Source organism: Lissotriton helveticus, chromosome 3_1, assembly GCF_964261635.1.
Source record: "Lissotriton helveticus chromosome 3_1, aLisHel1.1, whole genome shotgun sequence".
Taxonomy (NCBI): Eukaryota; Metazoa; Chordata; class Amphibia; order Caudata; family Salamandridae; genus Lissotriton; species Lissotriton helveticus.
In genome coordinates, this window is record NC_136061.1 from 256,501,505 (window position 1) to 256,528,361 (window position 26,857).

The window sequence follows — 26,857 nt, forward strand, 5'->3', positions numbered from 1 at the left end:
TTCTGGAGCAGAGAGAAATGGATCTATTTCCTTACCTTCGCACCATACAGGGAAGCGTTTCCACTTAAGCCGGTGAGTCTTATTGGTGCTTTCAGCTCTAGATTTGCCAAGAATATCTTTGCAGTCTTGCTCAATGCTCAAATCTCTCAATTCAAAGAATTCAGGAGCCATGCATGCAGTTGGAGAGAAGCTGGCTCCGGGTGACGCACTTGGCCCTTGTTCTGTGTCAACAGCGCTGGCACCAGATGGATGGGCTGCGATTCAGACAGAAGGAGCTGTCTGGGCCACCTGGGGGCTATCAGCAGAATGCGGCAACGATCCCATTTCATCTTCATGAGGACCCTGGTATCAGAGGAATGGGGGGAAGCGTATACATAGATCCCTGACCAGCACATCAAAAGGGCATTCCCCCGAGAGTTTAGGAGAGGGAATCTGCTTGCGAAGAATCGGTATTTGGAGTTGAGCTGGGTCTCAAATAGTGCCAGCGCTGGCTTCCCCCAGATATCTCGTCCAGCTGTGCTTGTTCCAATTCCCATTCGTGACAGCTGTTGCTCGTTCTGCTCAAGGTATCCGCCAAGGTATTCCGGAGACCCGGGACATGTTCTGTTTTCAGGTAGACGTGGTGGAGCATCAGCCAGTTCCACAACTGCTGGGCATCCTTTGACAGAGTTAGAGAGTTTGTGCCTCCTTGCTTGTAGATATAAAACATGCTTGTGGTGTTGTCCGTCCGGATCAACACCGATGAGCATTGTATTCGAGGAAGGAAAGCCAGAAGAGATAGGAAAATAGCTTTCAGTTCCAGTGTGTATGTGCAGCTGCTGTTAAGCCAAGGACCACTTCCCTTGCACTTGTAGGTCCTGCAGGTGTCCTCCCCAGCCTTCCATAGAAGCCTCTGTGGTTACTACGTAATCCTGGATGACTGGAAGAAAAGACTGGCCTCGGGACAGATGTGAAGTCTCCCACCACCTTAGGGCCTCCTTCATCCGAGAAGTAATGTGGATTACGTCGAAGAAACCGGAGGTCTGAATCCATTGAAGTTGCAATTACTATTGAAGAGGTTTCATGTGCAATTGAGTTATCGGCACAAGATCTATTGCGGAAGAGAGCATTCCCAGTAGAGATTTGAACACTCACAGAAACGCACTTTTTTCTGTACAGCTTGAGTGCTAATGCTCGTAACCTTTGTTGCCTTTACTCGGAAAGGAAAGCTTTGTTCTGGATGGTGCCCAGCTTCCCCCCAGAAATGTTATCCGGTTTGGAAAAATTGAAGATTTCAGAAAATTGACTGAGACCCAGTTAGTGAAAAAGAGAGAGGTAATCGTTTGTTGCGCTCTCCACTAGGTGAGAAGATGGAGCCTTTAGCAACCAGTCATCAAGGTAAGGGAATACCTGATGACCTTTGTTTCTCAAGGCTGCTGCCACTGGAGCGAGGAATTTTGTGAACGTCCGTGGGGTCGATTTGAGGCCAAATGGAAGGACTCGGAATTGATAGTGGGTACCAGCCACTGTGAACATCAGGAATTTCCTGTGTTTCGGATGAATAGGGACATGAAAGTATGCATCCTCGAGATCCAATGAAGTCATGAAATTGCCATTGTTGAGGCGTCGTAGGAGGTCTAAAAGAGTAACCAAGCTGAATGTTTGACTCTTAAGAAATTTGTTACATTTTCTGAGGTCTAGGATAGGCCTCCACTCTCCCGACTTTTTGCGAATGAGAAAGAAGCAGGAGTAAAAGCCTTTCCTCCTTTGGGAAAAAGGGACCTTTTCTATTGCCACTTTCTGAAGCATGGCACGTGCTTCTTTATTGAGTAAGTGTAGGTGAGGGGGGGTGTGATCCCCTGGGAGGGGTATTGGGTGGTTTTTGGATGAATTCCAATGTGTCGCCATAAAAGATGAGATCCAGGACCCACTTGTCTGAAGTGATGTCTCGCCACTGGCCGATATGCTCGGAGATTGTTGCACCATTCGGGGGGAGAAGAGCAGCTGGTACCCTGTTGTATTCACTGTTTGCGGCCGGTGTCACAGCCGTGGGGTCCTGGCTTTCGTTCGGAGCCTTGTCTGGAGAAACCAGCTGTATTCGCTTGGCGGTATGACTGCTGCCGATATCCTGGACTGTATTGCGGTTGATGGGTCTGATAGGACTGGGAACGTTGGTAACTCCCTCTATAATTGAAAAAGCCCCTACCTCTGGCTCCCCGAAATGGCGCCATGCAGTACTGAAGAGTTCCATGCGCCTAAGCAGTGTCAGTATCTTTCTTAATGGAGGTAAGCACCTCATCAATAAGGCTGCCGAATAGGCTGTCACCATCATAGGTCATATCCAAGATCTTGGTCTGAACTTCCGGGCAGAAATTTGTTGCCTTTACCCACCCATGACGCCTTAAAATGGCAGCGCCAGCCAACTGCCTGAAACCAGTTGTGGCAATGTCCATAGCAATGTCAATTATTTCTGAAGCTGCTCTTTCTCCTTCCGTGAGTATTTTAAGAAACTCCTCTTTGCTATCTTCCGGGATGACCTCCTTCATTGAAGAGATGTCGGACCACATCCGTCTATCATAACGGGCTAAAATGGCCAAAGCATTAGCCGCCCAAACTGAGACTGCCACCATTGATGAGAATCTTTTCCCCATTAAATCAAGGCGTTGATCTTCCTTGTCTGGTTGAGAAATGATAGACATAGGTGGATTTTTTGATAGTGTCTGAGCCGCCCGAGAGATCACAGAGTCCGCTTTAGGGTGACTTATAAAACACGCAGGAGAGCCCTATATTTTTTATCCAACTTTGGCAGCACAGGAACCAAGGAAGCTAGTGCCTTCATGACCTCGATTCCTTCTTGCCAAATATGATCAACGATGGGTTTTTTCTTGCCTGGTCCTTAAAATCATAAAGGAAACAGTTCAACTGATGCACAACTGTTGAAAGATGAAACCTGTTAGCGGCTCTATCCATAATATTGTGGAATCCTCCGGATGGGAGTCCGAAGGATGATGAGGTGGAGGGGATGGCGTTTGTGCTATGTAATCATCCCACTCATCCGCTGGTGGAGGGTCTGATATCTCTCCTTCTTCCTTCTTCCTGTTGCTCCTCAGCTATAGTAGGGTCTTCTATGGGAGAAGGAGGAGACATGGTGCCACCCCAGGAGCGGCAGGCAGCGGTGCTTGTGGAGCTACCTGCGGAGGTGGAGGAGACACGAAAACATTCTCGGAGGAGAAAACATTCTCTTATAGTCTGCCAACTTATTCTGGAGGTCTAGAATTAAAGCCGGAGGAAATTGTGCAGGCTATGGTCTAAGCTGCTCAAAGTATTGTTTGTACTGAACAGGAGGGGCCTGATAATGCTGGTAATAATGTTCCTCATCATCATATTCATCATCCTCTTCCTGATATTTAACGTTCAGTTCAGAAGAACTACCTGCGGCTCGAAACTGGCCTTCGTCCGAATCCGAATCCTCAACATCCAAAAGATGGCTTGGGGGTAGTGGAGACATTTTTGGTGTCCTGAATTGGGGTTGCGCAGATTGCTGGAACGGGGTTGACAGAACTGCATGATAAACTGGATTTTTCGAGGTTAGTCTCATCGTCGGCGAGGTCGTGGATGGTAAACCGTGATAGTTGACGGTACTGTCACAGTCGGTGGGATTGCCATCATTGAAACATCTCCAGTCGTCAATGGTGTCGTAGACGCTGGTATGGTCGTCATGGACGATGGTGTCTTGGTCAACGGTTTCGTCGTTGTAGGCGATTGCTTAGTCAGCGGTGTCATCGATGTCTTCGTTGACGACAGCTTCCCTGACAGGCTCGTTGACGATGAGTTCTTTGCTCTCGTCGACAATAAAGGCAGCGTCGACGCTATGGGAACTTTTGTACTTGCCGTCGATGTGGTTAAAGCGGTTGTCGATTTCGACGACAAGAGAGTCACAGTAGTCGTCGTTGAAGTAGAAACAGGCGTCGACGGTGAACATGACCCCGAAGAAGACTTGTGGCCAGTGTTACCTTTGGAATGGCTAGAAGACTCTGGTTTTGCCTTTGATGCTCTTGGAGTATGAGGGGATCCAATCTCTGAGGAGACCTTAGTCTGTTTCTCCTTTTTAAGAGATTCCTTGGCCATATGAGAGACTTTAGAATGTTTCCTTCTCTCTTCAGGCTGACCCTCAGGCGACCTGGGCCTCTAGAGCAACACAGGATGTGTCGCTATCCATATCAGAAGAAGCAGACTGCTTCTTTTTTAGCCATATTAGAACTCTTCCTTCTCTACCCCTCAAGGTCTTGGTTGAGAAGGTGCGGCAAATCTTGCATTGCCTTGTCTCATGGCGGAGACAGAGACAATAAAGACGGTCTTTGTGTGCAACATCCACATGCACCCTCTTCTTCCGACAAGATTTACAGGCTCTAAATAATCCTATTTTATCAGATATTCTGCCTAAAGAAATCTAAGGGACTTATCTGAGAAACTGAAGAAAACGGAGCAGAGCTCAGGGAGACTCCCTTACACAACGAAGTGCTGTGAAAATCTGAGAGACTCAGCCTCTCTTGGGAAGGTTCTAGAGGGTGCGGATTGTTGATCGGTAGAGTTTTTCAGTTTGATCCTTTTTGTAAACTGAGACTAATAGGCTATAGAGTATATGGTTGCTACCATAATAGCCTATGGAAAGGTACTATTTTTTACTTACTTCTTTGTTATTTATGTACCGTGGAACTCCCGCTACGACGACGGGGAATGATTCAGGCATGTGAATCTATGAAAGATACCCCAATACTGGATAACAGCCAATATTTTGTACGAGTAAAACAAGAGCAAATCAACAAAAATCCAATAATCAGAAGCCAAGTTATGAATTTTCAAATAATAAACAATTCTGTAGTACTTAGAAGCAGATAGACCCAACTGGGGCTATCTGGTCAAGCTTGGCCTGGTAAATCCAAAGGTTCAGGCCGACCACAATGGAGCGCGGGTCGGATACAGGGGCCAGACTTTTCCCGCTGAACAGTACCTTGGATGAGCCAATAACACTGCGTGGAGCAAAGGAGGCGATGCGTTGATGCCCATCTCGCAGATGGGGTGATGTGTCTGTTCTGAGCTGCACAAAGTTGAGGATGCAACGAGAGTCAAGATGCAATGAAAACCGGGGCAATGCACGGTCATCAAACCATTGGTATGTAGGCAATTAGAGCAGCACAAAGCAATGCATTGGCGCAGAGCCGCGTAAAGTAGAAAAGGCATAGGAAACAGTGGACAATGTGTTGCGCAGTCTGTAATGCGTTGTTGTCAAAGGTGTGGATTTTCTGAGCTGCAGCAGTGAAAACTCACTTCCAAGGGTTCAGGTGTGGATTGGCACAGCAGACTGAGTCCAGGTGCTGGTGGCAGAGTGAAGTCTTGGATATCCCCGAGACTTCAGAAACAGGACGCAAGCCAACAAGCCCTTGGAGAACTTTGTTTCTGAGATGTAGAGATGCATGTCCGTTCCTTCTAACTCCCAGGCAAGAAGAAGCAGGCAAACACAGCAAAGCAGTTCAGAAAAGTGGCAGTCCCTCCTGGTGACACAGCAGTCCTTCCTGGTACAATGTCCTCAGTTCCAGCAGTGTTCGGATTTGGTGGTGCGATAGGTCCAGTACTTATACCCAATTGGGACTTTGAATTAGGAAAACTTCAAAGAGATGCCATTGAAGTGCACAAGACCCTGCCCTTCCTGCCCTGGCTCCGGATACACTACAGGGGTGTATGTAATCCTTTGAGTAGAGGCAAGACACGGCCCTTTCAGGTGTGTCAGCTCCCCCCCCCTCCCATCCTGCTAGGGAGGTCCATCAGCATGCAGATGGCCACTCAATCATACCTATTCCGTCCTTTGCGTGTGGCTGTCAAGACGGAATGCAGAAAGCCAACTGTCACTCACCCCAGACATGTATTCCAGAGAACAGCAGAAGGCACCAAATGGTTACAGTAACAAGATACCAACTTTCTAAAAGTGGCATTTTCAGAATTGCTCATTCAAAACCAACTTCACTATAAATTATGTTTTCAAATTATGATTCCAGAGACACCAAATGTGAGGGCCCAGCCTTTTCTGAATTGTAAATTACACTCATCAAATGCAATAAGCCAATCCCAATGTTATCTTATGGGAGAGATAATCCTTTCAGTAGTGAAACATTTATGTAGGAGTATTTCACTACCAGGACATGTAAACCTTAAAACTACATGTTGTACTTTTTAAATACACTGCACCCTGCCTGTGGGCAGTCTAGGGCCTACTTTAGGGGTGACCTGTATGTAATCCCAGAGTCCTGTAATGGCGGACGCAAACTTTCTCTTCATGTTGGGGCCAGCCAATCACTCAAGCTGACTGACAGGAGACAACAAAGCCCCCTAAACCAATCGGGATGCTTGATTTCACCCCACTCCTCATATTGTAAGACTCTCAAGGGGCTAGATATCGATATTTTCTACACTTAATTTCTCAGAACTACTGAACAGATTACCACCAAATCATATAAAGCATTGGAAATAAACATCCATTTCAGAGGAGGTGTGTATGGATAAGTAAAATATACCCCAAGAGTTTAAACAAAGACAGAATAAAAACTAGAAATAGAATCTCTGTCATAGGCAGAGAAAGGACAGCAATCAAACTGAAGCAACCCTTACATTGCCCATGCCCCAGCCACAAGAAGAGGAAGTGAAGCCAGTTCGTGCTCATCAATTAAAAGGTGGCAAATAAGAGTGACAATTAAGCCAACAAATGTTAAGCAATGGACGGGCTGCAAACCGATAGTTGTATATAACATCTCTTGCAAGCAAGAGCAGATACACTGTGGTAGACAAGAACTAAAAAGCAGACTTTCTGGGTAAATCTAGCTTTCTGACAAATTTAGCACAAGTCATTTCTTTCTGTATTGTTGTCTAAAATCCCTATGGATTTAATATTTGCATAGCAAAAACGTGTTTTGGTACCCACCCCCTCACTCTTTTTACTCAGAGTATGACTGATCCCTCCTAAACTTTCTTCAAAAGGAGGAGAGGTGGGTAAACTTTTTTTGGAAAGCTTCATTAAGATTTGTGAAACGCTGCCAAAGTTAGCAGGAAAATAGAGCATTCTTCCTAAGGAAACTCTGACTTGCGTATAACTACTATATAGTGCCAACTGCCACTGGGCAATATAAATATATAGATGTATACACATTCAAGGAATTTTGCCAAACGCCGTACGCCTGCCTCAAACTGCTGATGCCTGCCGTGGCGGCAAAACCACAAAATTCAAAACAATCCTTTCGGCGAGAAAAGAGGGTGGCACACCATTCATAACCAGAAGGTTTACTGTGCAAAAAAAAAAAAAAAAAAGGACGCGTTAAAGCCTGTCGGCCTTAGTCAAGTTCTAAGGTCATGACTCAGCATCACTGTTAAATATGTTCTACGTCAACAATAGACACTGAAAAAATACTGCTTCTATTCTCGTATCTTTCTAAATTAATTCGATCAATCACATTAATTTACAAAGAAATGCAGGATTATAAAAATAAATTATTGCGAGAGACAAAAAACGCTGCTCACAAGAACCCGTTATTTAAGCCGTTTGGCTGTGGGTAAAATGTTTCTCTCAGTACATTACTGTGTTGAAGTGATGCGTATATACAGTTGTACATATTATACATATTATGTGCACTTATTTCCATTGATTATATCTTTTTCGGATAAAGTCACAAATATGATTTTTGTCACGTGATGCATTGACCGAAAAAATGCTGTATTTACATATTCTCTCGCAATCATTTGTTATTTTCTTTGAACTTGACAAAGGCCAACAGGCTGAAAAGCGTTGTTCTTTTTTTTTTTGCTGGTTAAAACTTCTGGTTATGAGACTGGTGTGCCGCCCTCTTTTCTCACCGAAAGGATTGCTTTGGAGATATATATATATTCGTCCACGATTCTGCTAAAAACAGGGTGGCGCACACTCAAGGTAAATTAATGAAGTTACTTTACTCCAGTCCCGTGGCTGAACAAATAGATGAAACTACTGACAAGAAGAGATTTCTCAACAAAACATTTACGATAATTTTTTCTCTTAATCATTTTGTTGAAAATTATTTATAAATTTATATCTAGACTTTTTTAATATTTATGTTTTATGTCAATATATTTTACTTTTACCATTCTATCTTCTTCTAGGTTAGGTTGTAGGAAAAAATATAAAATGAGGTAGGTGTAGAAAAAGACAGGATTGGGGGAGAGGTGGGGTAAATTAATTACATACAGTGAAGAAAATGTATTATGAAGGAAGAACCATGCATAGTCTACTGTGTGTGTGTAAGAGACCTGCTCAAATTGTGGGGCTATTCCTTATCTTTGGACTATATCTCCCATTGGTGCATGTATCTAATTCACACATTTGTCACTTAACTCAAATCTACTGATCTAATTGCATAGTACATAGGTTATGCAGTATTCTAAAATATAGCAATATATCAATATTCGAAAATGTATCACCATGTACCTGGAAATGATTTAACCTACATGTACCCACAGTTCCTCTTTGCAGTTCAGACCATGTGGGCTAAGGGTGCGCATATACACTATGTATTTAGACTCAATCTGACTCAACATTCTTACCCTATTTCTCCCTCTTTTTGGCAGACGGACATGGTCTATACAGAAAAATCTCCGCTGTTGTGGTGTTCTGCGAAATGTCTGGCCGCTGGGTAGCCGTTATCTTTTTTGGTGATAGCACGCATGTGCTCCAAAAACCTCTTTTTTGCCTGGTGTATCGTGCTCCCCACATAACGTAGGTTTCACGGACACAATACACTGTAAATTCCATGTTACAGTTAAGAAGTCTGGTTATGAACCAAATCTGGTCTTTGCCTGGCACCTGAAACTTTTTCACTACTTTGCTGTTTTTACATGCCTTGCATTTGAGGCATGGATAAAAGACCCTGACATTATATGGACTAACTGTCATTGTGTTACCGTAATGACTATGGACCAGCATGTCTTTTAAGGAAACATTCTTCCTGTAGGTTATGCTTGGATGATGCATGATGGATTTTCGAAATCACACCATCCGATCCAAGAATGTTCCAATGCTTCTCTTGAATCTGGCGAATTTCTCCAGAGTCTATGGAGTATGTCCAGATCACCCTAGTTGTTTCTTCCTCAACAGGTCTAGCTGTCCTGTTGAGAAGTTCTGCTCTGTCTCGTAAATTAACCTTCGTTATTGCTGGTTTTAATCGGAGGATAGCCCCTTTGGGCAAACCGACTCACTGCATGCTGAGCGGCTGTATCAATCTTTTTTAGTTGTGCTTTTCGGGCATAACAATTCTCCGTAAGGAATGCTGTTTACGATAGAGCGTGGATGTTGGCTGGTGTAGTGCAGTGTGGCGTTCCCCGCGGTGGGTTTCCTAAATAAGCTTGATTTTTAATTGGCCCCCATCAGCGAAAACCGTCAAATCCAGATATGCTACCTCTTTTTTACCGATTGTTCCAGTAAAATGTATGTTGATGTTGCTGTTAAGGCTGTCTATATACTGATCTAGTTCATTCCTGGTACCCGTCATGACGAAAAATGTATCGTCAATATAGCAGGTCCAAATTGATATTTTCTGAGCCAAGATCTCATTCACACCCGCCCAGGCTACATGCTTCTCCCACCAGCCCACAAATAAATTTGCGTAGCTGGGGGAGAAGCACCGGCCCATCAGGGCACCCTGTTTCTGTATATACAGTTGATCACCAAACGCAAAAATTGTATTATATAGGCAGAAGGTCATAAAATCCACAATCATCTGACTATGTTCCATGAATTTCAGCGGTCTGGTTTTCAGAAATGTTTTTACCGCTTCTATTCCCTGATTGTGATTGACACAGGTATATAGACTGGAGATATCCCGTGTAACCAGGAAAAACGAATTGTCTCAATTGATGTTGGCAATCATCTTAATAAAATCAGTGCTATCCTTGACAAAGGAGATTAAATCATACACAAAGGGGCAATGGATATAAAGGCTACCTTTGATGACACTATAGGTCTACCAGGTGGCCTTTTCGCATTCTTGTGTATCTTAGGAAAGTGATAAAGTCAGAGTAACAGGATAATCAGTTCTAATAAATGTATACTCCTCATGACTCAAGATGCCCTTATCCCTCCAAAAATCAATCATAGTAAAAAAAAAATATATATATAACGGAATCCATTGCATCAGTGAAGGCAATCCTGTCCCCACTGCAGCAACGCAGACACGGTCCAGCAGTAGGTGAAAATGTCTTTATTGGTTGTGAACTGCCGCCATAACGTTTCGGCTCCTCCGAGCCTTTATCACATGATAATGTGGTTGTGGCATGCTACAGTTTTTAAAGTGACCGTGCCAATTTTCAAAGCTCATCATGTGACAGTACTTGCAGTAGACAAACAAAATACTGATAGTAAAGTGCTCAATATGTGGTTGTAGCCGCCAATCTTATAATACATTAAGTATGTAAGCAGCCTGAAAGTATAATAAAGCAAAGTGTATGGCCTGATGCGTAATCATGTGCGTTATTCCGCCAATAAATATACAAATGAATAAATAGAATAATAACAGATAACCTCTTCCATGCTAATGACGGCTCCCGGCCGTCATGAGTCACGGTGGGCGTGTGCTGGTGACGACCGGGAGCAGTCATGACCACGCCCGCGATAAGAATGTTCAGCACTGCGGCGGAATTCACGCCGCAGTGATGAGGTTAAATACTTGATCATAAAAACAAATTGTATAAAACATGTAAATAAAACATATTTTAAAACTAAATAGTCATTAGTGCAAAAAATGCATTTGTGCAAATTGAGCGTATCAACTTAAAGGCGGGTGACTGCATTTACTTGTCAGCCAGAGATGGCCTGATCCCTGTCCTTACTGTGGGGCCTCATTAAATCGGGTGCCCTGTATCATCTATTTAGTGCCATTTATTGCATTCTATTGGGCTGCTTAGTTGGGTCTCAGGCTGTAAGAAATTAAGTTTTAATTCGGGAAACCGTAAGGGTCCAAACGGATTCGGCCACCAAAGATTCCTCAAACGGCACCGTACTTCAGAAGTGACATGTCCGGCCAGACAGGTTAAATTACTTGTGCCTGTGGTGACTATATTGGACAAGGTGCTTTTTCCTCCACCAGAGGGGAATATATGACAAATAGAGGGTTACAAAACTCCCCATGTCAATGTCAAGTGCGATGGCCTTGGACGGTGCAGGTAAAAAAATAACGATTAATTGAGGGATAAATCCCCTGACCTCATATCTGCGGTAAATATAGATAATCATACTGCAACAATCGTTCTAGTCACCAGAAAAAAGAAAAACGCATGATAATGTAGGTTGAAGTACGTTCCGTATAATATATATATATATATATATATATATATATATATATATATATATATATATATATATATATACTTGAAGATGAAGGATCACAAGAAAACAACAGTCAGCCAGGGCAAAAATCTGGATCCCAAAGGATACAATGAGTCACAAAGAAATAAAATATATAAGAAAGAAGTGACTCAAACAGATAGATTCACCAAAGAACAAAAATATATTTCCACTACAACGTTTCCGCTTCCGCCTTCCTCAGGTAGAAGGCTTTTGGAGTGTTGGGGTAACACCTGGGAATTTTGCCAAGAGCAGCATTGGAGAAAAATTGGAAGTTGGATACCGGCAAGAGGCACTGTGGGACTTGAAGTCCGGGGATGAAATGGAACTGTGAAACGCCAGGAAGTTAAGGTGAACAAAATGATACCAATGAGACCTGCGTATTTAACATGATAAAAGAATTAAGAAAGTACTTTAAACCTTAACTGAACGAACTTATTTGATGAAATGCACAGAATAACGGACTGCCTCTTTAAAAATATTGGACGTTAGTCCTTCTTCAATGCCCAAGCCACGTTTGAAATAAACTAACGAACCCACCATTAATTGAAAGCATATGATTAAGAGGGATTCTACCTCGAAACGCGTCATGCTGTTTTTGCCGAAAATAAAGTCCTTTAAAGTACGCTGGTGTGGCCGGTCTCACGTTGCTGGTATCTGCGCGTGTTTCTGCTTGATTTACGAGGTGTCTGACACACCTGTGACCGGCTCCGACTCGAAGGAAGAGGCGCTTCATTTGTCAGGTCTTTGGAGACTTTGTGTTAAACAAATGTAAGGAGCGCCCTCCGGCAGAAGATATTTGCCACAGAAGAAGCTGAAAGGAAGGGCCACAGGTTCGGCCCGCCTCACCTTTGATGTGAACATTTTGAATATGCCAGAGTTTGCCAATAGGGATCTTCCCTAAGCACGTCGTACCGAATAACTTCATAAGGCAAGGAAGAACGAACAACGGTGGTTGCAGAATTCACCAATGTCACCCTGACCATCGGAAGTAGCCGCAAAATGGTACTAAACCTGTGAAGGCTTTTGGAGTGTTGGGGTAACACCTGGGAATTTTGCCAAGAGCAGCATTGGAGAAAAATTGGAAGTTGGATACCGGCAAGAGGCACTGTGGGACTTGAAGTCCGGGGATGAAATGGAACTGTGAAACGCCAGGAAGTTAAGGTGAACAAAATGATACCAATGAGACCTGCGTATTTAACATGATAAAAGAATTAAGAAAGTACTTTAAACCTTAACTGAACGAACTTATTTGATGAAATGCACAGAATAACGGACTGCCTCTTTAAAAATATTGGACGTTAGTCCTTCTTCAATGCCCAAGCCACGTTTGAAATAAACTAACGAACCCACCATTAATTGAAAGCATATGATTAAGAGGGATTCTACCTCGAAACGCGTCATGCTGTTTTTGCCGAAAATAAAGTCCTTTAAAGTACGCTGGTGTGGCCGGTCTCACGTTGCTGGTATCTGCGCGTGTTTCTGCTTGATATATATATATATATATATATATATATATATATATATATATATATATATACACACACATACATATACATACACACACACATCTACATATACATATACATGTATGTACACATACATATACACATACATATACACACATTTTAAAAAAAATACCCTTTCAGGCATAGAGTGATGAATAAATTATGCAAAAAATAAGTAGAGAACTCTGGGTAGTTCTCAGGTTTATGTGGGTTGTGTCTGGACAAAGCTATACCTCTCTGAAGAGCTCTAATTAGAGCGAAACACTGTGTGAGGGGTTGCTTTTACTCATTTCAGGTTGGCTTGGTTGGTATTTTACCAATTCAAAGCTGTAATATTGTGCCTGGAGTGGTAAATGGCTTTTGTCATTTTACAGCTAGACAAGGACAGCAATGTGCTAGTCCTATGCTTAAAGACTTAGCTGTAGAAATGGCAAAATACTTTGTTCTTTTCTATCTTGGTGTGGATGGCACTGTGCTAATCCTATGCTTAAAGATTTTGATAGAAAAATCAGACATTTGAGGTGAGCAGATCTAGAGTGTCGCTGCTGTTGAGAGTCCTCTATACAGGAGCTGCTTTCCATCTAAACCGGAGAACTAACCAGAGTTCTTATATATATATATATTATATATATACACATACATACATACATACATATACACACACACACACACTCTGAAATTGTAACTTTGTAATTATAGTTAAGTCAGAGTTTCCAACGTAGGCGCCATTCGACAAATTTGCACATAGAATTATGTTCGACGTTTAACGCACCCCTCAATAAAGTGAGAGAATAAAAAAAAATCCCATTTTCCTCCCATAAGCTTCTTTGCTTTCTGATACAGAAATTAAAGCTGGAAAGCATGCACTAAACTTGGCATGAAAGTAGAACTTTACTCAAGGAAGTGTCTTTTCTTGGTTTGTTGCAAATCTGTTGAGGGATTTGTGAAACTAAATGTTTCAGGTGGTCTTGTAAGAAAATAGCTTTCTTTTAACTGTGGTTTTCAGTGAATTACTGATTTTTAAATATATATTTTAAGATGTTATGACTAAAGCTAACCATAACTTTACTAATTAAGTTCTTTTTAAATGTTGTATAATTCGCCCATTTACTGCATAATTTAGGTTCTCTTGTTTCATAATCCTTGTGAAACTCACAATGCTTAAACTCTGCAGAGTGGTTAGGGGGCTGTCATGATGACGAAATTGTATTTCACAGGGAACTTTGAAATGTTGCCATCTTTCACAGAATATATATATATATATATATTATATATATATATATATATATATATCCATCCAGGAGCACTGCTGCCAAGTAGCCAGACTGACCGCCCAATTCTGAACATGGCGGGCAGTCCGCCTCAAGACCACCACCAGAATCCTGGATTCCATAAGAGGGAGAGGAGAATTGGAGGCAGTGCCGATACTGGCACCGCCATGCATATATATACGTACTTACCTGAAGGGACGGGCTGCTGCGGTTATGGGGACTCAGGGAGGTTCCCGCTGCTTCATGGATCTACGTTCGACCCGCCTATCCTGGAGCTGGCTCTAACCTACAATTACCCCACTCCCCACGCCACTAGCCTTGCAGCGCCGGGACAGTGCCTGCTGGGACTTGGAGTCTATTGAACTAGACATGTGCTCCTATTGGTGTGATGACATCATTAGGGGGAGGGGACACAGCACCAGCAAGTATTTCACACAGGATGAGCGCTACGGGGTTGTATACTTAACAGCACAGGGCACTGAAGAAGGCGAGTGTGCCGAAATGCATCTGCCGCTGCTGGGATGTATGAAATAAAGGGTTCCTGCACTGCTTTCCCCTGTTGGCCTCTGATCTTTTCTTCGTGAAGGGATGTTTCCGGATATATATACCCCTCCAGGAGCACTGCTGCCAAGTAGCCAGACTGACCGCCCAATTCTGAACATGGCGGGCAGTCCGCCTCAAGACCACCACCAGAATCCTGGATTCCATAAGAGGAAGGGAGGGGAGAATTGGAGGCAGTGCCGATACTGGCACCGCCATGCCAATTAGGATTTCCGTGGACAGGTGGAAATACAGGGAAGGGACCCCAAAGAGGGCCCTCGGGTGCGCTTTCCCATTGGGCATTGTGGCTGGGGTCCATGTTGTGCCCCCAATGCCTGTTCTGTCGCGCGCGCACACTGTAGCAACAGTGAGCGCATGACAGTGCAGGCGCTGCAATGCGGCATTGCCTTGAGGCTCACTCTGTGAGCTGAAGCATGCTACTGCCTAAAGACCACGCTGGCCCGGCAGTTTACTTGTAATGCAGTGATTGGGATGCCATCGGCCTAGTGCATTCTCCTGACCGCCGCAAAGGCGTCTGGCAGTCTGACCGCCAAACTCGTAATCAGCTCCTTAGTCCTTAGAGCATTTTATAAGTGACTCGCCTAAGAGAGCTTTTGGTTTTGGCAAAGCGTTTTAGCCATTATGTACACCAGTGTGGCTGCTGCTCAGCATGTCTAAGTTAGCTGGTTGGGATAGATTGGAATGGGGTAGAGTGTAGTGAGGTAGATTGGGGTAGAGTGGAGCAGGGTAGGTTGAATTGGGGTGGAGTGGGGTATAGTGGGTGGAGTAGAGTGATATAGATTGGGGAATACTGGGGTAGACTAGAGTGGAGTTGGGTAGATTATGTAAGATTAGAGTGCAGTGGGCTAGATTGGGTGGATTATAGTAGGATGGAATTAAGTGGGGGTAGATTTGAGTTGTGTAGATTGTAGTGGTGTGGGGGTAGAGTTAAGTAGACTGGAGTGGATTCGGGTATATTGGAGTGGAGTAAACTGGTGTAGATTGGAGTAGAGAAGTGAGGTAGATTGAACTGTGCTAGAGTGAGGTAGATTAGCTTTGAGTGAGCTAGATCAGTGTAGAGTGGAGTGAGATATATTGGGGTAGATTGGGAAGGAGTGGAGTGCAGTGGATTGGAAAAGAGTTGAGTGTCATGAGGTAGAGGGGAATGGGATGGAGTGGTATATTGGATAGGGGTAGAGTGGTGTACGGTAGAGTGGATTGAGGTGGGGTGGGGTGGGATGGAGTGGGGTGGGGTGCAGTGGTATTGAGTCTGGTGGTGTAGGGTGGAGTGGATTGGGGTAGAGTGGTGTGGATTGGGGTGGGGTAGAGTGGGATAGGGGAGTGGGTTTAGGTGGGGTAGAGTGGTGTAGGGTAGAGTGGATGGGTGTTGAGTGGATTGGGGTGGGGTTGAGTGGTGTAGGGTGGAGTGGATTGGAGTAGAGTGGTGTAGGGTGGAGTGGGTGGGGAAGAGGGGGTAGATTGGAATGAAATATATGGAGTAGTTTTGGGCGGGGTAGATTGGAGTAGGATGGAGAGCTAGACTAGGGTAAGGTAGGGTAGTTTTTAATGGAGTGGTAGATTGGAGTGGAGGAGGTTGTGAACGGTGGGGAGACTGTACTGGGTAGATTGGAGGGGAGTCGGGTAGAGTGGAGCAGAATAGGGTAGATTTTAGTGAAGTGCGGTAGAATGGGTGGAGTGAGGTAGATTAGCGTGGGGTATATTTAACAGAGTTAGATTGAGTGGAGTAGATTGGATAGGGTGGCGGTGGAAAGATTGTAGCGGGGTAGTGTGGAGTGGGAAAGAATGGAGTGAGGTAGATTAAGTGGCGTGGAGTAGACTGGAGTGGAGTAGACTGTACCGAAGTAGGGGAATTAGATTGGGATACACTGGAGTGAAGTGGATGGAGGGCGGAGAGTGGGAGTGGTATGTTGTAAATGAGTGGCGTGGATGGTCGCAGAGTGGAGTGGGCATGGAGTGGCATGTCGGAGAATTGGAGTGCCGTGGACTAGAGTGGAAGGGCGTGGAGAGGAGTGGCGTAGTGTTAAGTATGCATGGCATGGTAGCGCACTGCCATTACAAACAACACATTTTCAATTGAAATGACCATTATATTTGCACTGAAATACGTTTTTACTGCATGCAGACGATAGTGTGCAAATGTCACCACGTAGTGTAGTGACGGATGTGTTTTGATTGTATTCAATGATGGCTTCTACCACACTTCCGATTTTTTTTTTTTTTTTTTTTTTTTTTTTAAGTACTTCATTTGTACTAATTCTGATATATTCCTAAGCATAAGCACAGGGCATTTTCTTTTTTTGTGCTAGGAAAAAATATACTACACCCTCTCCGCTGATATAGATACTCAGCAGGATTGTCACTCACTTTGAAGTCTAAGCGAAAAAAAGTAAACAACTAGCTTCCTCTGAAGATAGAGCTTGACATTTGACCTCAGTCCTTGAATGCACAGCAAATGTGACAAAATAAGAACAAGATTTAAAGGCCTCTTTACAAAAAGTGAGTTTGTGGAAGAATACAGTAAACAAGGATTGGGCAATGGGAGGGACAAACAAGCTGGACAGCCCAAAGTAAATAATGCCAGCAACTAGAAAGCTAGAAAATGTGAGTTACAAACCACAAAGCCAATGGTAAGCTACATGTGGAATGCATTCATAGGTCAGCTTTTTGAATGTCCCAAAGAGGTCTTTAGCAAAACAGAAAGTTGCGCTGTCCGGTAGGCTTCGATTAAATCAAACACCATGAACCATCCAACCTTGAGCTCTTGAATAGGATACACTGGTGATGTCCTCTACTTGTTATCCTAAATTTCAAACTGTCACCAGTTGGTTCACATGGGCTTCTCCAGAACCCAGAAGCTCTCCATCATCTGCAAAGTCCACCAAAAAAACATCTCAACTCAGTCATCTTCATTCCCTACACGAAAACCCCTGGAACTAACACTCACCATCAACATCATCATCCATCAATATGCCAACACACAAATACACAGTATCCTCTGCTCCAAACACCTCAAACACTACCTGAATCTCATCAACACCTGGGTGCCCGACGTTGAGCTGAAACTTACAACCCATCAAAACCAAAATGTACCTTATTCGCCTACAGCAAGACAACTATTTCAAACCTGGCTCCACGACATGAAACTGGATGTATTCAAACCCCAAAGCTAACTCACACCCATTCACCACTGACACCTCTATTCATTTCTAGGGAACTCACGGCCACAAAAACCAAAGGGCTCTGTACCAGCACTCTCTACTACAGAAAGTAAATCAGTTCCATCTAGAGTGACTTTGAAACTGCTTGCATATGGATGGTTGCAACAACCTGCACTATGGCCTTCAAGACTTCTATTGTCTCATTCTTATGGACTTCTAAGTATTGTGGCATGATTTATCAAGGGCCAGAATAAACTGACTCAGTGCTTACATTCACACCGCAAATTAACAACCAAATGAACAATGCACATTTTCACCTCCACCCCCCAAAATTCGCACAAAACATTGGTCCATGCCTTTATCATAGACGAACTAGATTTTGGAAGTGCAATTATAGCAGGCATTTCTATTTCTCACCTAACCTGGAACATTCTTACTTATACTTGGATTCAGGGCTGACAGAGCTAAAAAGTAATAACACATTAAGCCTAATCTCATCTCCAGGACTTTCACTGGCTACCTAACATAGCTAGAATCAAATTCCAATTAAGTGTTATCTTCACAAGACGTTACAAAACATTCCCTCCCTTGTTAACTTGCTCACAATCTATGGAGGTTCCAGAGGACTGAAAGGTAAATACTTCTTACTATTGGGAAGTTCAAACATTAAAGACAACCATAGCCACCAAGCCGTCATTCCCAGGAGCAGCTGAATCAGCATAGAACCCAGTTCAACCACCCTCGCGAAACCGATTCCACTCGACAATCAAGAAACAACTTACGACTTGAAAGTTTAAACAATTTATGAGTCCAATTACCAGGAGCCTTCCAATAATCAAATTATTGGCTTCACAACATTCTATCGCATCATCCTTTTTTATGCACGATTTGGTTTTTGTAACGTGTTTCAACTGGCAACTGTTCCTGCACCAAACTGTGCAACTCATCCTAAATACACCTCTATTTCTCTGAGTTTTGGCGTAAAGCACCCTAATACCCATCGGTCTTGGATGTCCCTAAAAAAATGCTTAAGTAAAATAAATACGACCACATCACCTGCACCCTAAATTAACTCAATTTGCTGAGCTGCACCTCACTTAAGGTTAACCTAATTACCTACAAAGCTACTGTGCCCAGACCGCGCATATCTGGCTGAAAATATCACCGTCTCCAATGGGTCTTGATACACCTACAACCCAGACACCATCAGATTCAAGAAGAAAAAGTGCACTAAAGAAAAATAGACATTAGAGCTTCTCCATCTACATACATAGGATATAGAACAGTGTCCCTATATCAGCCACGAGGCAGTATACTTCTTCAATTTAGTAAAGAGCTGAAGTCACAACTCTTCAATGGAGGTAGGTGAGCCTCTGAAATCGTGAGCCAGGTTCGAGCCTGAAACCTAGTTCTGGCTCAGCTCGAGATTCTGTTGGAACGTCGAGCCCATAATGAGCCAAGCTTTCATGTGGCTTCTGGCTGCCTTTCTCTTTCTGCTTAGGATGTGGCGTTACAGTAAGAGCTGCAGAGTGTGAAACTGGGGAACTAGATTTGAGCTTAGGCACCGGAACAACATCCTGTGAATCTGGGCAAATCACTAAATCTCCCCATGTTATAAACAATATATGTGACATGGTGTAATGTAACTGGTCATCACGTAAAATGTTTCAACAGCTGCAGAAAAATGCACTAAGAGGTAAAAATAAAGCACCAACATAAGTGAAGACAAACAGATATCCATTTACTGGGAGATTAGTGTAAAATAATACCAGAAATCTTGGCTAAATTATGTGATCTTGCGCTCAAGTATTTTATTTCACCAAAACTCTTCTTCACTGCGTATGTAAGGACTTTCAGATATGTGATTTGAGACCATCAATTGTAAAAAGCTATCACTTTTTACAAGTACTTCTCACTGCAGTGCTATAATGTATCCTCTTAATGCCAAAGATTCCACATGTTAAACAAAAACTTTTTTTTAATTTTAAAGAGACGTTATCATTTTTACGTGATGTTTATTGTATGATTTACACAACAAAAGTTTTCAGGGTTCGACTCGTACTCGGTGCTCTAAGATCCAAGCCAGACCCTTGGCTCGACTCTCCTTGTTAATTTGTTGGCTCGCCCACCTCTCCTCTTCACTGAACACTACATTTGCGATGCACTAAATAATTCACAGCCCCTCTCAGAACCAGCCACCTTACCATTCAATTCACTATAATTGTATTTCTATCATCGAGCCTAAAAAGCCCACCACTGCCTTTTCACTAGGTTGTTGTTACACAAATACCCCATATATACAAGCGAGATAAGATTTAAGTAACAAATAGCATAGAGCATTCATAACCCGATGCACGCAATACAGTGACACAACGATCTCTATACCTCCTTTTCTGCGTACTCTCTAGGAAACTACTTTTCAATTGCTTCAAATCATTTAATAACGATACAAAGACGTAATAAAATATTAAGGAACTCTTTACGATCTGTAAATTTGAATGATATGCCATCTTGTTATCTTATTTTATTGTGCACAAGTTCATTGGGCCTCGTAATCATTCAATTTGATCAAGGTTACAGAACACATTTAATGCCCATTGTTCTCCGTGCAATTCGAATGAAATGACAGCTCTGCAGGCAAAACTAAACAAGCGTGTATTTCGCCACCTAGGGTGGAAGAATGCGACGCTGAGAACCTCTAACGCCAGAGGGTAACATTTCTGCATTTGCAACCTTAATGTTAGGGCAGCACATTAAAGGATGAGTCATGTTATGCATGTCCTGGTAGAAATTGATTCATCTCCCGTACTCTCTCCAATAGGTATCTCAGCCAGGTGTTTTATAGACGGGCAAATCAGGCTTAATAATAAGATTCCTTCTAAACAGATAACATGGGTTCCAGTAGAGGACGTGTAAATTTAGAAATTTCAATTGAGGGGTAACTATTATCAGAATACTGTGCTTCACCTCTGCAGAGTTCTTTCCTGTATTAGAATGCCATCAATGTGTTGTCTAAGCCATGTGGGGTCAGTTTTCGCAACCACGTGATCTACTGATGATAACAAATCAAATATAAAATCTTTCCTGTGGGAGTTAAAATAACAAACCAAAAATCCCTGTGGCGGGCACGCCATAAACCCATCCTGTCCTAAAGATGTTGTTTAAGAAAAGGAAAATCTATGATGGGGAGGAGGCGGAGCAAGATAATCACTAAACGGCTGTGTAAGCTACGGACCTGGGTCTACTTTTATACTCGAGATCACCAGCTTATTTTGGAGGATGTTTTGCAATAGTCGGGGGGAGAACAGCAATATGAAACGTGTGACGAATTAATCCTGATCCCTTGCAAGTTTTATTCATTTAGGTTGTCAAAAAATGGAAAACGGGGCTGGAGACGTTCCTCGGGGAAACAAGAAAGCGGCTCGTATTTTTCTGTTAGACAAAACTATTTTTACAGCATCTTTAAAAAAAATGCGGGTATGGATGCGGCCCATCTCCCAAGGACGGTCACAGAGTTCAGATGTTCTCCTGCAAAATGCTAATTTGGCATAATTCTTGAGATTGTGAAAGTCCGGTCCAAACCTTCATCGAAACTCTTTGTAGGGGGAAGGGGGTAGAGTGTTCTGTGAACGGGAGGACAGCGTAGATTACAGTTTTCTTTAACTAAATGATTTTAAGTCTTTAAAAGATGAAAGTACTTAAAGTCCTTCTCGGCGGAGGGTACGCGTTTAATGTGTTCATCTGGAGAATAACGTATTCACTGCATATACAAGTAATATGAGATAAAGATTAGCTTAACCGGCACCCTCCAAAAAAAAAATAGGGTTGACCGCTATGCTGTGAAACCTAATGGTGTGCCGAAAGTGTGATTTTAGTGTGCGAGGCCTTTCTGCGATGTTTAGAACCTGGAGCATACACTACTACAACCCTGGACACGCTGCTATAAGTCCTGCCTCAGGTATCACTGTGATGTGCAGGCTCCTCAGGAGGGAGGGAGGGTGAAAAAGGGGGAGATGTCCCGCGGGCCCTTCGGTGAATTCCCCTCCCTGCCCCCTCCTTCTCGCCCCCTTCACCCCCCCTGCACCCCCCACTTTTCCTCCCCCGCCCCCCCACTCCATGCGGGAGGGGCCCTTACCTGGAACAGGAAAGCAGTCCAGTTGGCCTCCATGGCGCGTCGCTGTAGTTATAAAAAAAAAAAATCTTCCCCCGTCAGAGTGTACCGGAGCCTACAACAAAGCGCCCAACATGGCAGCGCCACAACTTCCGGTAACCTCTGCGGGCCGAGCCACTGCTGCAACGGGGATGCCTGGCGTGCGAGAGCACGATGTTTCTCCCTTGAAAGCCAAGAAAAACAATCACGACTCGGGATTACACAATGTCCGTGTAGCGAATGAGAGATAACGTGTGTTTGCTGCGAAACAAATCACAACTGGTATTTTCGGAGCGGCAAATGGAAGGGAACACCCCGCGGTGGAGATGGTCCTGCCCACGAAGGAGGGGAAGGGGGAGATTAAGAGAAGATGGCCACTGTTCGTCCAGTTATAATGAGCGGAATTACCTCACGAGCCAAATTAATCTCGGAACCGTTGAGACAAAAGCAACTGCTTTCTTTTTATTATAGCATATGTCCCTTGTTGTTTTTTATCCGGAGGTTGGGAGTATAACAGAGCGACAAACAGATTCTATGCGGTACGGTGCTTAATAACGTCACGCAAAGCAAGATTTTATCGACCTGAAAAATGTCATTCCTTTTCCAAAACATCGCAACCCACTTTGATCACATAATTGAAATATAAATACACAGCAACATCTCGGGAGTCCACGACACTACAATGCGAGGCTACATCTTTCATTTCAAACAAAAAATGGCACTAGACCCATTTTGACAAAGATCTGGTCATTTTCGTTCTCGCTTACAATTAGAAATTCATTTCTCATGTCTTCATTCTCATCACTTCATATTCATATAGAAGAAGCTACCATATGTGTTTTGGGGATGGGGAAGCGCCCGCGATAATAACAGAGGCGCGAGTTTATACTCGCTCTGCATGGATTCAAATATAACGCTTTCAAACTCCGTCCTGCCTTTCGGCTGCGAGGGATTAACAAACACAAAAAACGTCTGCGTGGTAAATGTACATATGAGGTGGACATAAAAGAGGCGCCATGAAGTGTGAGGCCTGAAGGCGGCCGGAGAGGGAACGTATCTTTCTGCACTCGAGGAGAATAAAATGGAGCTTCTTTTAATGTGCCCTGCAGCTGCTACTGCCACAGGCTGTAAGGGAATGGCATCCTGCGATACAGCAGCATCCGTTTTGTTAGTACTCGGACCGTTCGAAAACTGCCGCCGTTTCCCTTTTAAAGAAGATTTTACTGGATTTAAGTTAAGAAAATGTTATGCAGCAAAGAGGAAAAAGCCTATACTACAAATAAACATTGAATACCAATTAGAAAATAAGACAGATTTGCATTCGGTGCAGGCCACTACCCTAGAAGTTGTTTGAAGCCGCAGTCCAACCACTAGAATCAAAACAAATTATATTTTTTAGCAACAGATGTGCCAAAATCATCAATTACGCATATATAACTTCTATACTATCAGGTGTTTTGACAGGAAATGCTTATTGCAAAGCACTCTTCTCCTTTAACCGTATCCACTGTAATTTATTTTAATATATACAAGAATATGGGATTTTGCGAGGAAGATTTGCAGCAGCAATCGAAACAAATTATTAGCGCCTATGACGTTTTAACTGTAGTACACTAAACTGGCATTCATTTTAACATAAAACATGAAAAGTGTTGGTATGTATAAAAATTATATACATTGTATTATGTGTGCAGCTAAAAAGAGACGTGATTCGTAATATTTTGCCTGCATTGATTATTGTTTCTCCTGTGTATTTACATTTTGATGAATGATTATTTAAATTAAAGAAGTCACAAAATAATAAAATACATGCAAAATATATCATAAAAGAAACATACATATCACATTATGATATAACACATCATTTGAATGGGAACCATTTGAATCTTTTTTCTGCTGCCGTTATTGCGGGGGAACTGTTTATACCCGCTAGCCCTGCTATTATCCAGCTATTGCCCACCAAAGCGGCTCCTTGTTGTTTCAAGCCCCGCAAGTGAAGGCTCTCGACACAGGACTACATTGCCCAGGTACCTCTGAGCGGCGCGCACTGCAGGCGTCATCTTGCAGCGCCCGGAGGCGCTTAAAACATCAGTACGCCTCCCGTAGCGCGTGACGTGCGTGGGCGAGCCCGGGCCAAGGGCGGGCCCGTCATAGCCTGACAGAGACTGGACTGGGCCACCCCTCTGATATCTGGACATTGTTAGATCCTTAGCTGCTTGGTAAGCTTTAATCATTAGAGTGGCTGGACCTTTTTACCCTATTGTATCTCTTCCTTGGTGCCTTACATATTTCTTTTTCCCATACCTGTGATAAGGGAAAGTATCATGAGTAAACGTAAGGGGCCCCGCAGCCACCCTAGATGCTTTCATTATTAGGGCAGAATCTCTATTAAATCATGAGATTCAATTCGCTGAAAGGAGTAAGTCTCTTGAACCAACACATACACAAAGGTGCTCACCTAGGCTCTCTTGTACACCACGTATATATCACCACTGGTATCCTTAGACACAGGAAAGGAGGATGGACTGGTTCTCAATTGTTCTAACTTATCTGGCTCTACAGGGACAAACGACACACTTAGCTTGCCAATGGGAACCAGATTAAGAAACCAAAACCAGACATTGGTGAAAAAAGTAGATGCTAAGTGTGCAAAAATGAAAGTTCCACCTCCTAGAAAAGCTAGGGCCAGGACTGTAGGAGGGAAAACAAATTCTAGTCTGGACCCTACTAGAGTCCATGTGAAGAGTGTATGCACCCAGACAGCCTTATGGTGATCAAAATTATCCTGCCCCAGCCAACTACTTAGGGGATCTCGAGTCTATTGTAAAGAGATCCCTGGATTCCGCTAAGGAAGGTATGATATCCGATCTAGTGGATCATATTAGTGAGGCTTTAAGGCCGTTGGAAGAGAAGCTGGGCCTATTGCAAAACACTATAGGACTGCTGAGCTTTGGTAGCCACCCACTTGGTGACTGTGCCCAGAAGAGAGGGATGGAAAAAATACATGGATATCTACCAAAAGTTAGTGCACAAGCAGCATTTAGGTCCATCCCCCTTGAACCAGAGATAATCATATGTCCCGACAAGGTTAGGAACAGTCCCAGACTACACAATAAGCCAGCAACAGATAATAGAGCAGTAGCAATGGTGACTGAGATAGGTGCCAGTATTGTACCTCAACGGAAATCAGGAGACTCCCTACATGGTGTTCCAGATTGTGATAGACGTGGCGCTCAAATAGATAAACCACTACTATACAGCCCCAAAGGTACAGACCTAATGCCCAACGAGGACGTCTTAAAGTTACCACCTGCCTCATGTCCCTATACGCTAATTCTAGCAGGGGTACCGGCGGTTAGGAGGGAACAGAAAGAGAATTGGACGAACTTGAAAAATAAGGTGATTGATTGGCTAGTAAAATTTAGGCAATTCAACACAATGAGAGAAGCTGATATCCTAATGGTACGTAGGGTAGGCTGGGTGGGAGAATCTAGGAAGAACATCAGAGGGGATTGCGTGGTGGTAAATTTTAGGCGGCCATACATGATCAGGGCCATTCTAGCCACCAAAGAGATGATTGATTTGGGGAATACCATTATTAGCGTGCTATTGTTAGGTTATTTTTATAGGCCGATGGAGAGAGGTAATATAAATAGTGCTGACCCAAAGGTCTCATTGAATAATTGTTTTGAGGTCCTATCTACTCTTGAGGATCTGGATTGACATTTAAAGTCTATACATCCTGGCTTGGAAACATTAACAGCGACCAGGAAAGACGACTGTCTGGATAGAAGACCTGTATTTGAGTCACGAATGGTGGAGGTTTATCAGCCACATAGGCTAAGGGATTCTAGGGCTGAAGTATTTACCTGGGTGTTGGCAGATGGTCCTTGTGAAATACAGGGGGCAAATATAGAGGTTCCTCTGTCTAATATGCTAGACACTATTGATCCACCCATAAATACTGGGATTTTGGGAAATGATTCACTACGGCTTAGGGCCTCTAGTAATAAACCGAATCTGCATGTTACATCATGGAACATTGCAGGCTTAAAGAGGAAAATGTTGGATCCAACGTGGAATGATTATATAGCGGCTAGTGTTGTGATACTCCTGCAGGAGACCTGGCTCTTAGATGTACCCCACAGAGTTGGCTTTAAAACATTTTGTGTGGGGCGAGCCCCTCAGTAAAGGGAAGACCCTCAGGGGGACTGGTGATTTGGATTCGGGTTTCTCTAGAGATTGCCGTTGCGTCTCTGGATGTACCGACTCAAGATATATTGGGCCTAAAATTAATGGCAAAGGATGGTGGGGTTGTATATCTGTTTAATATTTACAATAGACCTAGCCCTGCACATCGTGAGTCACTAGTAATAAGCCAGCTGGACCTCCTCTTTGATACATTAGGATACAGACCAAATATTATAGCAGGAGGTGATTTTAATTGTAATTTTGAGCCTGTATCGGGTTTTGGTAATGTGCTGGATGTCGAAGATCTGGCGTACAACATCCCAGAGATAGAAAGTAACAAAGAGGTAAAGTGCACAGTAGCTGCGACTCAACTATTAAGGTTAACAATGGCCCATACCCTCAGAGCCTGTAATGGGCATCTTCCATCTGATAGACCCAATACCTATACGTTTAGTAGAGGCAAATCACGCAGTAATATAGACTATATTTTAGGGGCACTGGGATTCTGGAGTTACTTGGTCGATTTCAAAATAGATGCTAGAGTTGAGAGTGACCATCGACCCTTGAGTTTGTCGGTATCACCAGAATTCTTTTTCTCACCTCAATCTGATTCTGATGAGATA

The 26,857-nt window shown here is 43.3% G+C and overlaps 1 protein-coding gene across 16 annotated transcripts in view; it reads right to left on the reverse strand.

Moving 5' to 3' along the window:
• Positions 1–22,369, reverse strand: part of VEZF1 (vascular endothelial zinc finger 1) — a 305,190-nt gene extending 282,821 nt beyond the window's left edge. For 8 of the 16 annotated variants that reach the window (XM_078679756.1, XM_078679753.1, XM_078679751.1 and 5 more), the window contains exon 1: positions 22,029–22,167. In XM_078679756.1, coding sequence (XP_078535882.1) covers positions 22,029–22,061 — 33 coding nt within the window. In that variant the 5' untranslated portion in view covers positions 22,062–22,167. Of the gene's footprint in view, positions 1–22,028 lie in introns of all 16 variants that reach the window. The other 8 variants (XM_078679757.1, XM_078679760.1, XM_078679758.1 and 5 more) reach the window with 7 other exon arrangements.
• Between the last annotated feature and the right edge of the window lie 4,488 nt (positions 22,370–26,857).